The sequence below is a fragment of the Colobus angolensis genome, unplaced genomic scaffold (assembly GCF_000951035.1).
Source record: "Colobus angolensis palliatus isolate OR3802 unplaced genomic scaffold, Cang.pa_1.0 Scaffold95, whole genome shotgun sequence".
Taxonomy (NCBI): domain Eukaryota; kingdom Metazoa; phylum Chordata; class Mammalia; order Primates; family Cercopithecidae; genus Colobus; species Colobus angolensis.
Window position 1 is genome coordinate 9,264,556 of NW_012123487.1, and position 15,400 is coordinate 9,279,955.

A 15,400-nucleotide genomic window follows, 5' to 3' on the forward strand; every position below is an offset into this window, starting at 1 on the left:
AAAAAAAAAAAAAAAAAAAAAAGAAAGATTGAGAATGGCGATGAGGGGAATTACCTTCAGCCAAAGAGCAGCAAAATGGAAACATCAAGGGAGAGAAAATTATATGATATTGGCAAGTCCTTTATTGTAATAGTTAATATTGGAGATCAGGCTATGATAGAGGTAAATGAAGTATAACAGAAACCAGGCATTAAAAGATTTATGAATAAATCCAATCTTCTTAAGGATTTAAGATTTAAATCCTTTATGACTGCAAGGCCCTATGTGACCTGGTCCCTACCCACCTTTTCAATCTCATCTCATGCCATTATAGCCCTTGCTAAATTCCAAGTACATGAGCCTTCTCAGAGCTTCCAAAATATGCCAGACTTTTAGGTCATGCTTTTCCTTGAATGCTCTTTCCAGTTATTTATATATATGACTTTGTCTCATAAATCTGATCTCAGGACACATTTCCTGGCTCTCCTTATCTAAAGTAGCTCTGTGACCACCATTTCGTTATCTATCACAACACTGTTTATTTCTGTGATACCTCTTAATGTAATTTAAAAATATTTATGCATCTGTTTTATGTTTATTTGGCTTTCCTATTTACTTGTTGCCTCTCCAAGTACAATGAAAGCTCCCTGAGACTGGAGATTATTTTATAGACACAACTTCAATCACAGTGCCAGGCAAATAGCAGATTCTCAATAAACATTTTTAAATGAAGAAATATAAAACTGAAGAGACAGAGAAATATAATAAGGATGGAAATTCAGTGTAATCAGGAGTGAAAGTAAAAAGAGGGAAAACAGAAAGTAGAATTCTTTCACAATGTAGACTTCTTCAAAAGGTCTTCATTGTACAGCAGTGTTACTGACTAAATCTAACATATGGCCACCCAGTGGGTGAATGATGTAGAATGGAGATGGAAAGTGCTGACTTCAAAGTTTAGAAGAGTCCTCATCTGATTGTTGAAGTCCACAAAAGTGATACCAAGGATTGGAAGGGAGGGGTAAGGCTACTGAGTGATGTGGACAAACTTAAACTAATGGCATATTAATTCAGCCTCTCTAATTACTGCTCACCTATTTACCCAAATAAATTATAATTTATTCTAGACATGAAGGAACAGATGCTGATTTCATTTATTTTATTATCTTCGAACCATCTGCAGCAAAGCAAGTTAGTAAAAAAATTATTATGGACCAGTGATTTTATTTCATTTTTCATCATTGTGGCCGTCTTTATCTTCTTTGCTTTCTTCGTGACTAGCACTCTCACTGTCTTTAGGGGCAGCATTTCTTTCAAGCACTCCCAGATCTGCTGATGGTTGCATGAAGCGTAGTGTTATATGTTTACATTAATTGTCTGTCTTTTCTTTTCCTCTATCTCTCTTTTTATCTTCCCTATCTCTGATGCAATGAGATTTTCCTGGTTTTCAGCTGGAGGGTATTGCATTAATGGACCATAGATATAACGAAACAGAGTTCGGCTGAAGTTAACATTTTTAAAAACAGAATAACCTATAAGTTTTCACTGGCAATATGGTTTTTTCTTCCCTTTTGTCTTTGTGAAACCACTAAATAGTATGAGAAACTAAAGTGGAAAGATATAAATATCTGGTGGTTGTGCAGAATGATAGCTGAATGTAAAAGAAAAGCTCACTTATTGTACACTTACTATTGCTCACTTATTATTATACAAAAGTGTCTTCAGGCTGAAATAGAGATATAGATAATATGTGGCTAGAGACTTGACATACATGCTTCAGAGCTTTTTTTATCTATACCTTGGTAGTCCCTTGATGGCTTTTTTAAAAAGTCCTTATTTACACCAGACTTCATTATAAAGAAAAATATTTTTGTTTTAGAATTTTTACTATAGCACCTGTTACATTATTCCCTTCTGTTCAATGAGAAAACTCTTAAATTTACCTACAAGACCAAAAAAAAAAAAAATGTAAAGCAAAAAAGGAAAATAAAGACAGAATAATTTTTTTCTGGAAAAACAGATAATGTCCCTGTCAGGTTGTATTTATTCCCATGGTCTTCAGCGACATTTTCTAGTGACAGCAGCGAAGATTCCAAAGTTGCCTCCATAGGTCCCACACAAAAATAGGTAACAGAGGACATTAAGTTTAACACAGAGTAATTTATTGAAAATGGACACTCTATGATTAAAATATTGGGATTTTTTCCCCTTTTTATCCCACTCATCACTCTAAATAAATTCATATTCCCTTTTCTTTATCTACTCTTCTATCCTCCCAACCAGCCATCTGCTATTTCCTTTATGAAAAAAAAAAAAAAATGCAACCTACAATTAGTGTCTTGTTCATGTTTCTTTCTTCAAAAAAAGAGAACTATTATGCAAATACTCTGCAATTTGGTTTCAAATACTCTTTGTAGTGTGATGAGCAATTTTTCTTAATAGAACCCCAGCCTTTTTGCCAGGACTTACTAATAGATTTTTAAAAAGAGAACTTCCGTGTGACTTTTCTACACCCCTTAATGTAAACTTTTCAAATGCAAAAGTAACCCTAACATCTTTCTTCTACCTTACATTGTACCATTCTCTTTACCTTAATAAATAACATTTATCAAATACTACCCTCGGTAAATCAGAGAGAAATGTTTTATTTGGCTTGTTCTGAAAACATATTGTAAAGTGATGACAGTTTACCTGTAAGCACAAATGTATTATTTGATTTTAGTTGGTCCTCAGGAAGCAAAGGATAATTTTTTTTTTTTTTTTTTTTTTTGAGACAGAGTCATACTCTGTCACCCAGGCTGGAGTGCCGTGGTGCAATCTCAGCTCACTGCAACCTCCACCTCCTGGATTCAAGCAATTCTCCTGCCTCAGCCTCCTGAGTAGCTGGGATTACAGGCGCATGCCACCACACCTGGCTAATTTTTGTATTTTTAGTACAGACGGGGTTTCACCATGTTGATCAGGCTGGTCTCAAACTCCTGACCTCGTGATCCACCTGGCTCAGCCTCCCAAAGTGCTGGGATTACAGGTGTGAGCCACCTCACTCAGCCAGCAAAAGATAGTTTGACCCAATTCATGCAGGTAGGGCTAATGTGAGGAGTTTGGGGCTGTCTTGCTAAAAAGGTAAAGGTCGACACTGTAATGTGCTGATGAAAATGAAGTAAAAAGTATGATATTTTTACTCTCATAACACTACAGTCAGAATAAAAATCCTGAGTGTTTACTGATCCTGCTACTAACAAGTCTCATGACCTGGGCCGGTTATCTCATTGAGTTTCGGTTTCCCCATTTTGCAGCTGAGAATTACTTTTGAGTTTGAACTGCTTCATGGGATTATAATAAGGATCAAATAATTATTACCTGTTATTGCTTTTGCAATGGATTATAGAAACACACATTCGATGGCGACATCGAGATGTGCTAGAGGTTCTCAACATTTTATATTTCCTAAGTTCCTTTAACAAGGGAGCTTGCTACAAATGGAGATGCCTAAGATCTTCTAAACCTGAGTATCTGGGAGTGGAGCTACACTTGTAACTGTGAGCAGGTGACTTTCATATACACAAAAAATCCAGAGCCACCAAAAAAGAAATAACATAAGTATAAATTTAATTTAATTTAATATCTAATATTTAATATCTAATTAAGTATCTAGCTTAAAACATAATTAAATTAGTGATTTAATCTAATTAGATGTTTTGCTGATTTGGTGGTGTGTATATATTTTTACATGTGCATGTTATAATTCAATGAAAGAACCCTCTGCTTTACACTGTGAATACAGTTAATACCAGATTAAATAATAGGTAATAATAGGTCATTTAAGTTGGCTAATATTTTCATCCGTACTTTCTTTATAACTACGTTGCTTTGCTTTATTGCAAATGTTGACTGAGATACACAAGAAGTGAAACCAAATGTTTTCACCTTGTGAATCCAGAGGAGGCCACATGAATAGTAATAACATAGATTTCTGGCTCAGCTAATTATGCAAAACCCCGCACCCCAAAGCAGTCTCCACAGATATTTTGGAAACTTGTCGGGTGTCTCCTATTTACCTATAATCCAGTCTTCCAGCTGCAGTCTCCCTGTGGTATCTACAGTGATCTTTCTCACCAGTTCTGATCCCCATGATGAATTCTCTTCTCTCTGAGCTGTTGGAGAGGTCCCACTCCTGTTACTGCTGACTGGTACCATGTAAGGATGCTTCTGTGGTTTCTATAGTGATCTTTCCTACCAGTTCTGGTCCCTCTGTTGATTCTTTTCTCTCTGAGCCATTGGAGAGGTCCCACTCCTGTTACTGCTGACTGCTACCACGTGAGTATGCTGAAGTCCTTTCTAGGTGTGATGCCTCACAGTGCTCCCGGAACTTCCTGTCCTCATCATGTTGCAGTCCTTGTGGGCTCAGCAAGAAAGCATAGAAACTCGTCTCTCTTCTGTGACTCTTGTTCCCTGGGGCAGCTAGGGAATAGAGAATTAAAGTATTTTTTTTTTACTTGGAAGCCATCTGAAAAACAATGATTTCAGCTTTTACCACCAAACCTCAGAAATGAAAAGTCCTTTGAGGGAGAGTGACAGCATTTTACCAGCTTACTTCTTTTGTCTGGTCTTCTATCACTCCTTTCTCCAGGCATGTTCCCATGCTGCCCCGCTCTTCCTTACTGAAAAAATAACATGTTAGACCTCACAATAAGCCCTTGGCTGGATCTGGGAAACCCACATACCCCATCAAACACTGCATATTTGTGAATAACTCTTGGAAGGCACTCTTGTAACTCAGCAGCAGTAAAATAGTAGGGATGGTTAAAGGGGATAATGTCCTCACAAGTAGCTGTAAGGTAATCATAAAAAAGTGAAATATTTTGACAAAACTGATGATGAAAGGTAGCCTGCTAGCTATCCTACTGTCCTTTCCCTGACCCCATTTTCCACTGCCCAAATCAATCACTTTCAAATTTTTGGAACTTTCTTCTGTTACCTAACTCTGTACATTTAAATAATATGCTTATACTGCAAAGTCTTAATTTTTTCTTTTTAGTCTACGTATCATATACTAACTTTTTGCAACCAGCAATGGTTATTATATACCTTTCACTCCATTCCCATCACCACTTTTCAGAAGGGCATCCTCTGTATCCCCATTTTCCCACAGTTACATGACTTCTGATTATATCAGTATTTCATGTTTACACTGTTATGATTATGTAACTATTCCCAGTTGTGCTGTATAGTCTGATTTTCTTTTTAATTATTTGTATTAATTTATGAGTACAAGTATAATTTTGTTACATACAGAGATTGCATAATGGGGAAGTCAATACTTTTAGTGTAGCCATCACTCAAATAACATGCATTTTACCTATTGAGCAATCTCTCATCATCCACTCCCCTCACAGCTCCTCACCTTTCTGAGTCTTTCTTGTGCATATCTTTGTGTTTTATCTCGGGTTAATTTTTTCTTTTTTCACTTTAGTTTAGTTTTCTGTGTATCTATCACTAATTTGACCTTCAACTCCTACTAGAAAAATAAATATTTTCTTAATGTATTTTAAGTTCATCAGGCATTCTATCAATTTCATCGTCTTGGGTCACCTTTCCCAGAGCTACTTGACCTGTTCCAGTCTTAGCCGGCTGCTATTTCCATTTGTTGTATGGCTTTTATTCTAGAAAATTTTTCACTATATTTTTTGCATTTCCATAATTTATGCTTGATGTTTGTTTCCTTGATTTTATGTACTCTTCTAACACCCTGTCCCTTTTTTATGAGCACGTTTACAAAGAAAGGAAGCACAGAAGGTAAATGTGTTAAGATTTGGCACATCTGAACATGTCTGTTGTATGCATTCACTTGGTTGAAATGCTGCTGGGTGTAAAATTCTAGGTTTAAACAAAACTTTGAGAATTTTGAAGTCACAGCTCTATTTGGGGGATGGAATGGAAGAATGGTCCATATTTTTATCATATGTAAATTTATGTAATACTTCTATTTTCCCCAGAGTACTTTTCTTTCCATTTTGCCTGATATCCACAGTCCAGTTCTTTTGGTTTAAGATTTCCTAAGGGTAAAGGGAAGAAGGAGATCTGTAGTCTAAGTGTTTCCCAAATGTACTCTGAAGCAATCCTGCTGAAAACAGTTCTTTTGCTCCATTTATGGAGGTTTGTAATACTCCTCCTCCTCAGCCTTTGGTGTTATACATTACTGGGTTGCTTCTCAGTTTCCCCCCATTAAATTAGGCTTCAGATTGCTTATGTTTACCAAGTTGGCTAACACTGATAAGCCACTTCCTACTTTTACTATTCCATCGTTATTGCCTCCTTTCTATGATTGTTGGTGTCTGCCTTTTAAAATTAATTATTTTTTTTGTCAGTATAGTGAAATTAAGAGGGAAGGGAAGTAATTTGTGAATTCGATCTGCCATGCCATCTTAAACAGAAACTCAATATAATTTGTGTCCTTAATTTTTTTATTTTGAAATGTTTCAAAGTTATATAAAATGCTCAAGAGTAATACAATGAATACTGTACCTTCATGTAGAAAAATCGACTGATAATCAATTGCCATATACGTATTACACCCTCCATGTGTATGTGCGAGTATTTGTGTGTATATATTTGTATACACACATCAAACACATAGATACAGGTACATATATTATATATCTCTCTCTCCTTCCCTGTGTGAGTAAACTATTTGAAAGTAAATTGAAGACGCAAGATAGTTCATCCATAAAGATTTCAGGATCTTCTAAAATCAAAGAATACTATTTTACACAGCTGCAATACCATTATCACTCTCAAATATTTAACGTTGATATAATATTACATGATATATAGTCCCTATTTAGGTTTCCTCGATTGTCCCAATAATGTTTTATATATTTTTTAACCCAAGAGCCAAAAATGCGGCATTGCCCTATTTCTGTAATAAATGTTAGTTTGAACACCACACTCTTCTTTTACATTTCTCCTAATATTGACATTTTAAATAAGTACAAGCCAGTTTCTTTGTAGAATGTCCTGCAGTATGGATTTGTCTGATTTTTTTTCCTTATGATTAGATTCAAATTAAATATTATTAACAAGAATAGTATGTAGGTGATATTACATAGCTTTTAAAAGCAAAAATTTACTATTGTTTTCATAGGAGATGAACAATATTTTATTGGCTTTCATAATATAAAAGCACAAATCAAACCATAACAAAGTACCTAAACATTTATTTTACAGTTATATCTGTTTCAAATTACAATAAAGAGTCTTATAATAACTTTTTATTTGAAGCTAACTGGGATGCACTAAATAACCATCATATGTCCACTTTTATCCCCATTAAGCAGTGGTGTCTTTATGATTCTGATGCAAAATTGTAACTCAGTTTTCTCATTTTATGAAATATAAAAGTTGGAGTAGTCAAATTTTTATAGTCTCAGCTCTCAAATTTTATGAATCTATGAATAAGATATCACTTATAATTTTGAAAATGAAATAAATTTTAGGAAAGGTAAAATTATGAAACAAAATGTCTTATTAAAATGTTTATTATTTTATATAAATTGACAATAGATATAATACTTGTAATTATCTACATTTCCATATTTATGATTTATACTTGACACCATTGTAAGCTGTTCAACTCTACACCAATAATGGGTGACTTCGAAGTTCAGCTCACCTTACTCTACTTGCAACTAACTAAATTCGTATAGATTATTTTACTTTAGAGCAAAGGTCAAAGGTTAAAAATCCATAATTTAAGCTGGAATTCATTTTGACTTACTTGGCAATAAATAAAATCTCATATTGCTTATATTACAAAGGAGAAAATGCTGCTATTAATTTTATAGGCAGTTATTGTATAACGGCTTCCATGTAAATGCATGTAGAGATTTTGTTGTTTATTTAATTTTATTGAATTAAATCACTTTAAAGATAGAATAACTGAAATAATATCTTTCGATTTTGATTGATTCCACTGAGTACATTTTTAAAAAATCATCAGCACCATTAGTACAATGGAAGTAACTCTAAATCTAAGAAAATTTGAGTAGAAATGATGGTATTGCATTTTTTTCTTACAGGAAGCTCTGATCATGGCAAGTATGGATCATCCACACCTAGTCCGGTTGCTGGGTGTGTGTCTGAGCCCAACCATCCAGCTGGTTACTCAACTTATGCCCCATGGCTGCCTGTTGGAGTATGTCCACGAGCACAAGGATAACATTGGGTCACAACTGCTGCTTAACTGGTGTGTCCAGATAGCTAAGGTAAGTGCCTGTCAATTTCTATGGGAACGACATTTTCAGGTTAATATTTGCTAACCTAGAACAGTTTTCATATTGAAAATATGTCATCTTCCCATTTAAATAAAATAAAGTATATTTGCTACACTGAAAGATACATAACAGACAGGTACTTTTAGGTAAACTACAGATTAAATACATAATACATATTTTTAGATTATTGGGTTGTATAATTTTAATTGAATTGACTGGATGCCAAAACAAAGAGCTTGCTAGTCAAGGGGAGGAATTATTATACTGAATTTATTTGGCTTATCTGTTTTGGTACAGTCTAGTTAACTGATAAAATCCAAGAAAGAAAGGGTCGAATGTCTGAATTTTTTCATATTTAGACGATTTTAAAAGACAGCCTGTGTGTTTAATTCTCAGTATTACAAATGAGCAAAATCTAAATATATTCTTAGTCTTTTTGATGATTTTCAATTGATCATTAATGGTTGAGAGTTTTAGTCTTACACAAAGGCTTAGACATGTCACATATATAAGGGCAGCGGTCTGGGGTGATGGGGGAGGTGGGTCTGTGGTTAACCAGAGAGCATCTACTAGTTTCTAGGGGACTGTGATTTGGGGAATATTACTAGAGTTATCTGATCTTTTAATTTTTTTAAGAGTGGCCAGAATTCTGGATTTTTTGTGATTTCCCAAATTTAAATCTTAAGTCAATTTTTGAAACACTTTGGAGTCTAAACAAAGCATTCTTGTCATGCAGTCCGCTAGTGCGCAGCTTCTAGTATACATTCTAAATGTTCAAAGCAAATATTTGTGATTATCTATACCATATATCTTTCTTGATAATTTTCTGTTTCTAGAGAAATAGGTCAATGATGAGTATTAATTGTGTCAACTCTTAGTTATATCAAAATACAACCCGAAGTCTTTTCAGATTCCATAGATATTTTTGTCTATACATTTGTACAATATAAATGCCAAAATCATAACATAGTGGCTTTGGCCTGTTTTTTTAATAATCTAATAATGAATAAAAGCATATTTTAGAAAAAAGAAATTTAACATAATTATTAAAATTTAAACCCAAAAATTTATTTGACAGAACAGCTCAGCTTAGTTCTATACACCATAACTCTCCAGTAGAGTTGCCTTATGGACTATGTATTATAATTTTGTGACTGTTATGTAATAACTGCAACTGTGAGGATTCTTTACGGCAATGAGGTTTGAAATATAACACTTCAGAAACAGATTTATCTAAGAACTTCTGTAATTTATAAGGTGAGTTAACTATGCAATAGAATTTATCAAATCATTCTAGGACTATAAATGAAAACAAAGCTAAGCTTCAGGCTGGGTGCAATGGCTGACACGTGGAATCCCAGCACTTTGGGAGCCAAGGCAGGTGGATCACCTGAGGTCAGGAGTTTGAGACCAGACTGACCAACATGGAGAAACTCCATCTCTACTAAAAATACAAAATTAGCTGGGCGTGGTGGCGCATGCCTGTAATCCCAGCTACTCAGGAGGCTGAGGCAGAAGAATTGCTTGAACCTGGGAGGTGGAGGTTTCAGTGAGCCGAGATCACACCATTGTACTCCAGCCTGGGCAACAAGAGGGAAACTCCATCTCAAAAAAAAAAACAAAAAGAAAAAGAAAAAACGCTAAGCTTCAAATTTGTGAGTGCTCTCTGTATTTTCTGCTGTGGTCTCTACAATTTAGGCTTTGTCCTTAAGGTTTGTGTTATTAATATATCATTTATACAACATTGTACACTCTAATAAGATAAACTACTTTCAGTTTCCTGAATAATCACAGTTTTATACCTTTTTGCCTTTGCAAATGCCATCCCCTAAGCTTAGAAGTGTTCTCTTGGCTTCTTGGTTCACACTGCATGATCTTATTCATCCATCAACACTGTTTGGGCATCCTCCATTTATGGAGTCTTTCCTAATCAACCCTTCTCTGCAGGCAGAAGTAATTATTTTCTTTTTCGTATTAATTTTGGTAGTTGATATCTTGAACACATTTATATTATATAAATGTCATACTATACATTTACTATCTCTCTGCCTGTATGGTAAGCTTATTTAGTCATTAATCTTCAACAGATACTGGTGGGCTTTTATCATGTTTCAGATACGATGCTGACTGAGATATGTAGGAGTAAATAATGCAGATATGGGCCTGGTTCTCTCTGTGCACCCTAATGGATTGAAGAGACATTCAACAAATGAAAGAATTAACTATAGGATTGAATACTGTGGTTCAGATTTTAAAGAAAGCCAACTGCTAGGGAGACTTAAGAGAAGGCACTGAGTCCTGAGGGAGAAGGCTTCAGCTATGAGAATAATATTTAGGCAAAAGAAAGATCACACAGGGCTCTGCAGATGTGATGATCAAGAGACTTATCACCCAAATGGAATAATTTTAGGCATGAAAGGAGACTGTTTTACTAGTTATACCAGGACGACAGGCACAGAAAAGTCCTAAACAGAACATGTTATATGGTTACCCAGTATAGCAAGAAAAGTTTGAATTTTATTGTAAGTGCTGTAGGTAGTTACTGAAGTATTTTAACATGCAATTGGCATAATCTCATTTATATTCTAAATAGATCATGCTAGTTTGTGTATGGAGGTTAGATTGAGGCGATATAAGAATGAAAATGAAGATGCTAATTAGGATTCTGGAGGCAATGCCAATAAGGAGAAGTAGATGGAATTAAGATATATTTGGGGGGCAAAATTTAAGGTATTCAATTATTGATTAGCTGTAGGTGGTGAGGGAGGGGAGTATGGTAAGATCATTTCCTGAGGTGGTGAAGGATGGGGGATGAACATTTGTAGAAAAAAATCAAGAGTTCAGTTTCAGACTTGGCACATTGGAAAAGTTTATAGAACATGAAACTGGGAATGTTAATGAGGTAATTAAATTCGGTCAGTACTGTGTATATACATTTAGGAATTATAGGTATTTAAATATATGGAAAGATGAAGGATTACCTTGAGACTGACTGTATCTGATTCTTATTTATTACCGGAACCTAAAATTGGATCTTACTTACAGTTAGCCATTCAATAAATATATAGTAATTATTTTTAACCCAAGAAAATAACAAAATTTACCCTTAAGCAGGGAGTCCTTCTTTTATTATTTTTTTCTACTTTGCGAGCAGAATTGTGTAGTGGAATCAGACTTAAGGTTAGAAACACTATATTTGTATGTTGGTGCCCACTTTTAAGTTTTGTGAGTTTGTGTTGTTTAGCCTCTGATTCTTGTTTCTCATTGTATATGGTGGTATTAATAATTACTATATTTTTTTTTCTCATCTGCAAAAAGAACATGATAAATGGTATCTACCTGTGGTAGGTTGAATAATATCCCACCCCCAAAGATGCTAATACATTCTATCCCCAGAATCTGTGAATGTTGCTTTACATGTTAAAAGGGATTTTGCAGATGTAATTAAATTAAGGATCTTGAGATGAGATTTTCCTGGATTATCCAGATCGGCCCATTGTAATCACAGGGGTCTTTGTAATTAGAAGGCAGGAGGATCAGAGCAGGAGACAGGAGACATACAAACAGATCAGAACTGAGCGGTGCACCTTGAAGATGGAGGAAGGGACCATATGTTGAGGAATGTGGGCGCCTCTAGAAGCTGGAAAGGATAAGGACACAGACTCTCTCTTAGAATCTCCAGAAGAAATACAGGCCTGCCTGTACCTTGATTTTATAGCCTGGTGAAACTGATGGTGGACTTTCAACCTACAGAGCTTTAAGAGAATAAATTTGTATTGATTTCAGCCACCTTTCACCCTAAAGTAGGCTCCAGTGTATGTTTCCCTCTATGTATCCATGCTTTCTCATCATTTAGCTCCTCCGTATAAGTGCTAACAAGTGGTATTTGGTTCTCTATTCCTTGTTAGTTTGCTAAGGATAATGGCCTACAGCTCCATCCGGGTTCCTGCAAAGGATATGATCTTCTTCTTTTTCATGACTGCCTGGTATTCCAAGGTGTATATTTACCACGTTTTCTTTATTCAGTCTACCATTGATGGGTATTTAGGTTGATTCTGTGTTGTTGCTATTGGGAAGAGTTCTGCAATGAACATACCTGTGCATGTGTCTTTATAATAGAATTATTTATATTCCTGTGGGTATATACCTAGGAAGGTGATTCCTGGGTTGAATGGTACTTTTGTTTTTAGTTCCTTGAGGAATTGCTAGACTGCTTTCCACAGTGGTTGAACTAATTTATGCTCCCACCATACAACAACATATAAATGTTCCTTTTTTCTCCACAACCTCACCAGCATTCTGATTGGTGTGAAATGGTATCTCTTTGTGGTTTTGATTTGCATTTCTCTAATGATCAGTGATGTTGAGCTTTTTTTCATACGCTTGTTGGTTGCATGTACGACTTCTTTTGAAAAGTGTCTGTTCATGTCCTTTGCTCACTTTTTAATGGGGTTCTTTTTTTTTCTTATCTATTTGTTTAAGTTCCTTATAGATGCTAGATATTAGATCTTTGTCGAATGCATAGTTTGCAAAAATTTTCTCCCTTTCTGTAGATTGTCTTTCCACTCTGTGGATAGTTTCTTTTGCAGCGAAGAAGCTCTTTGATTTAATTAAATCCCACTTGTCAATTTTTGTTTTTGTTGCAATTCCTTTTGGTATCTTCATTGTGAAATCTTTGCCCATGCCTATGTCCTGAATGGTATTGCCTAGGTTGTCTTCCATGTTTTTTATAGTTTTGGGTTTTACATTACAATCTTTAATTTATCTGGAGTTGATTTTTGTATATGATGTAAGGAAGGGGTCCAGTTTAAATCTTCTCCATATGGCTAGGCAGTTGTTATTATAGCACCACTTATTAAATAGGAAATTTTTCCCCCTTACTTGTTTTTTGTCAGGTTTGTCAAAGATCAGATAGTGGAAGGTGTGCAGCCTTATTTCTGGGTTCTTTCTTCTATTCCATTGGTCTGTGTGTCTGGCTTTGTACCAGTACCATGCTGTGTTGGATACCATAGCCCTGTAGTATAGCTTGAAGTTGAGTAACATGATGCTTCCAGCTTTGTTCTTTTTGTTTAGGATTGCTTTGGCTATTCAGGCTCTTTTTTGGTTCCATATGAATTTTAAAATAGTTCTCTCTAGTTCTGTGAAGAATGTCAATATTTTCTTAGTCATGAATTTCATTTTTGTTGCACTGTGATCTGAGAGAGAGACTGTTATGGTTTCAATTCTTTTGCATTTGCTGAGGAGTATTTATGTGCATTAGGTGGTTGATTTTAGAGTACGTACCATGTGGCAATGAGGTGAATGTATATTCCATACCATATAAGTATATACACCTACGTACCCACAAAAAATTAAAAAAATAATTTTATTTTTCTAAAAATAGAAGAAAGTATATTCTACTGTTTTTGGTGGAGAATTCTGTAGATTTCTATCAGGTCCATTTAATCTAGTGCTGAATTTTGGTTCTGAAGATCTTTGTTAATTTTTTTGTCTCAATGATTTGTCTGGTAATGTCAGTGGGGTATTGAAGTCTCCCGCTATTATTGTGTGGGAGTCTAAATATCTTTGAATGTCTCTAAGCACTTGCTTTCTGAATCTCAGTGCTCCTGTGTTGCACACATATATATTTAGGATAGTTAGGTCTTCTTGTTGAATTCAACACTTTACCATTATGTAATGCCGCTTTTTGTCTTTTTTGATCTTTTTTGGTTTAAAGGCTACTTTTTCTGAAATTAGAATTGCAACCCCTATTTTTTTCTCTTTTCCATTTGCTTGGCAGATTTTTCTCTATCTTTTTATTTTGAGCCTATTGTTGTCATTGCATGTAGTTGAGTCTCTTGAATACAGCATACCAATAGGTCTTAGTTGCCACTTTATGCCTTTATCCAGCTTGCTACTCTCTGTGCCTTTAATTGGGGCATTTAGCCCATTTACGTTCAAGATTGGTATTGAAATGTGTGGATTTGATCCTGTCATCATGATGTTAGCTGGTTATCATGCAGACTTGTTTGTGTGGTTGCTTTATAGTGTCACTGATCTGTGTACTTCAGTGTGTTTCTGTGACTGGTAATGGTCTTTTTTTCCCATATTTAGTGCTTCCTTCAGGAGCTCTTGTAAGGCAGGTCTGATGGTTACAAATTCCTTCAACATTTGCTTGTCTGAAAAAGATCTTATTTCTCCTTTGCTTATGAAGCTTAGTTTCTCTGGATATGAAATATCCGGTTGAAATTTCTCTTTTTTAATAATGTTGAATGTTGGCCCTGAATCTCTTCTGGCTTTTAGGGTTTCTGCTGAGAGGTCCACTGTTAGTCTGATGGGCTTCCTTATAAGGAAATGTTTTGCAAAATATTTTCATTTGTATTGTAAGTTTTCTTTCCATTTTTCCATTAGTTCATCATTCTACAACATTTTATTTGATAGAAAACACAAACTTAAACACCAAAATTGTTTGTTTCTTATAGGCAGTCATGTTCACTCTGCATTTGTTGCCTTTGGACTTGACTGAATTTGGTAAGCAAAGCAGTCCATGTTATTATTTCATGCTCATATAATGCCATATGCCTTCTTGATGCTTTATGAATCCAGGATACTAGGAAATCATGAGAATTTCTTCTTTTATAGCTGTTGCTAATAAGTTGGGCAAGCAGTTTTTAAAAGACAATTTAGCAGATTCTGAATAGTGTATGTGAGGTGTTTTCGTTTTCGTTTAACTCAGATATTAATTTAATATGAGACAAAAAGTAGGCTGTTGCCCAAAGCAGACATCCTTAACTGACCCTAACATGTACGAGTTCAGCTTTGATTATTCAACAAAATCATGACTGACTGTTGTGGTCTGTGAGTGACCAAAAGGACTGTTTTCTCTATACAAAGTCAGGTGCCGAATACCAAGCTTTATTTGTACTTGGGTTCCAGTTAAAAGCCACCTTAGACAGTGTAGCAAAGTGGAAAAAAGCACAGATCCTGAGACCGAGGTTCCATCACAAGCAAGCATATGAACTGTGTGACAACAAGCAGACAGTACCCGTGGTGTCTACAGGAAAGTGGGGAGAGCATCACCCCAGCTTCTAGCAGCTCTACAGCTGCCTGTACCTGCAGGCCCTTCTAGGCCCACTTCCTCTCCGGTACTGCGTGTGCTCTGTGGGTAGGAA

At 35.3% G+C, this 15,400-nt stretch overlaps 1 protein-coding gene across 1 annotated transcript in view; it reads left to right on the forward strand.

Moving 5' to 3' along the window:
* Positions 1–15,400, forward strand: part of ERBB4 (erb-b2 receptor tyrosine kinase 4) — a 1,169,376-nt gene that overhangs the window by 986,206 nt on the left and 167,770 nt on the right. Inside the window, exon 19 of the mRNA XM_011932361.1 lies at positions 8,055–8,240. Within this exon, the coding sequence (XP_011787751.1) occupies positions 8,055–8,240 (186 nt within the window). The remainder of the gene's footprint in view (positions 1–8,054; positions 8,241–15,400) is intronic.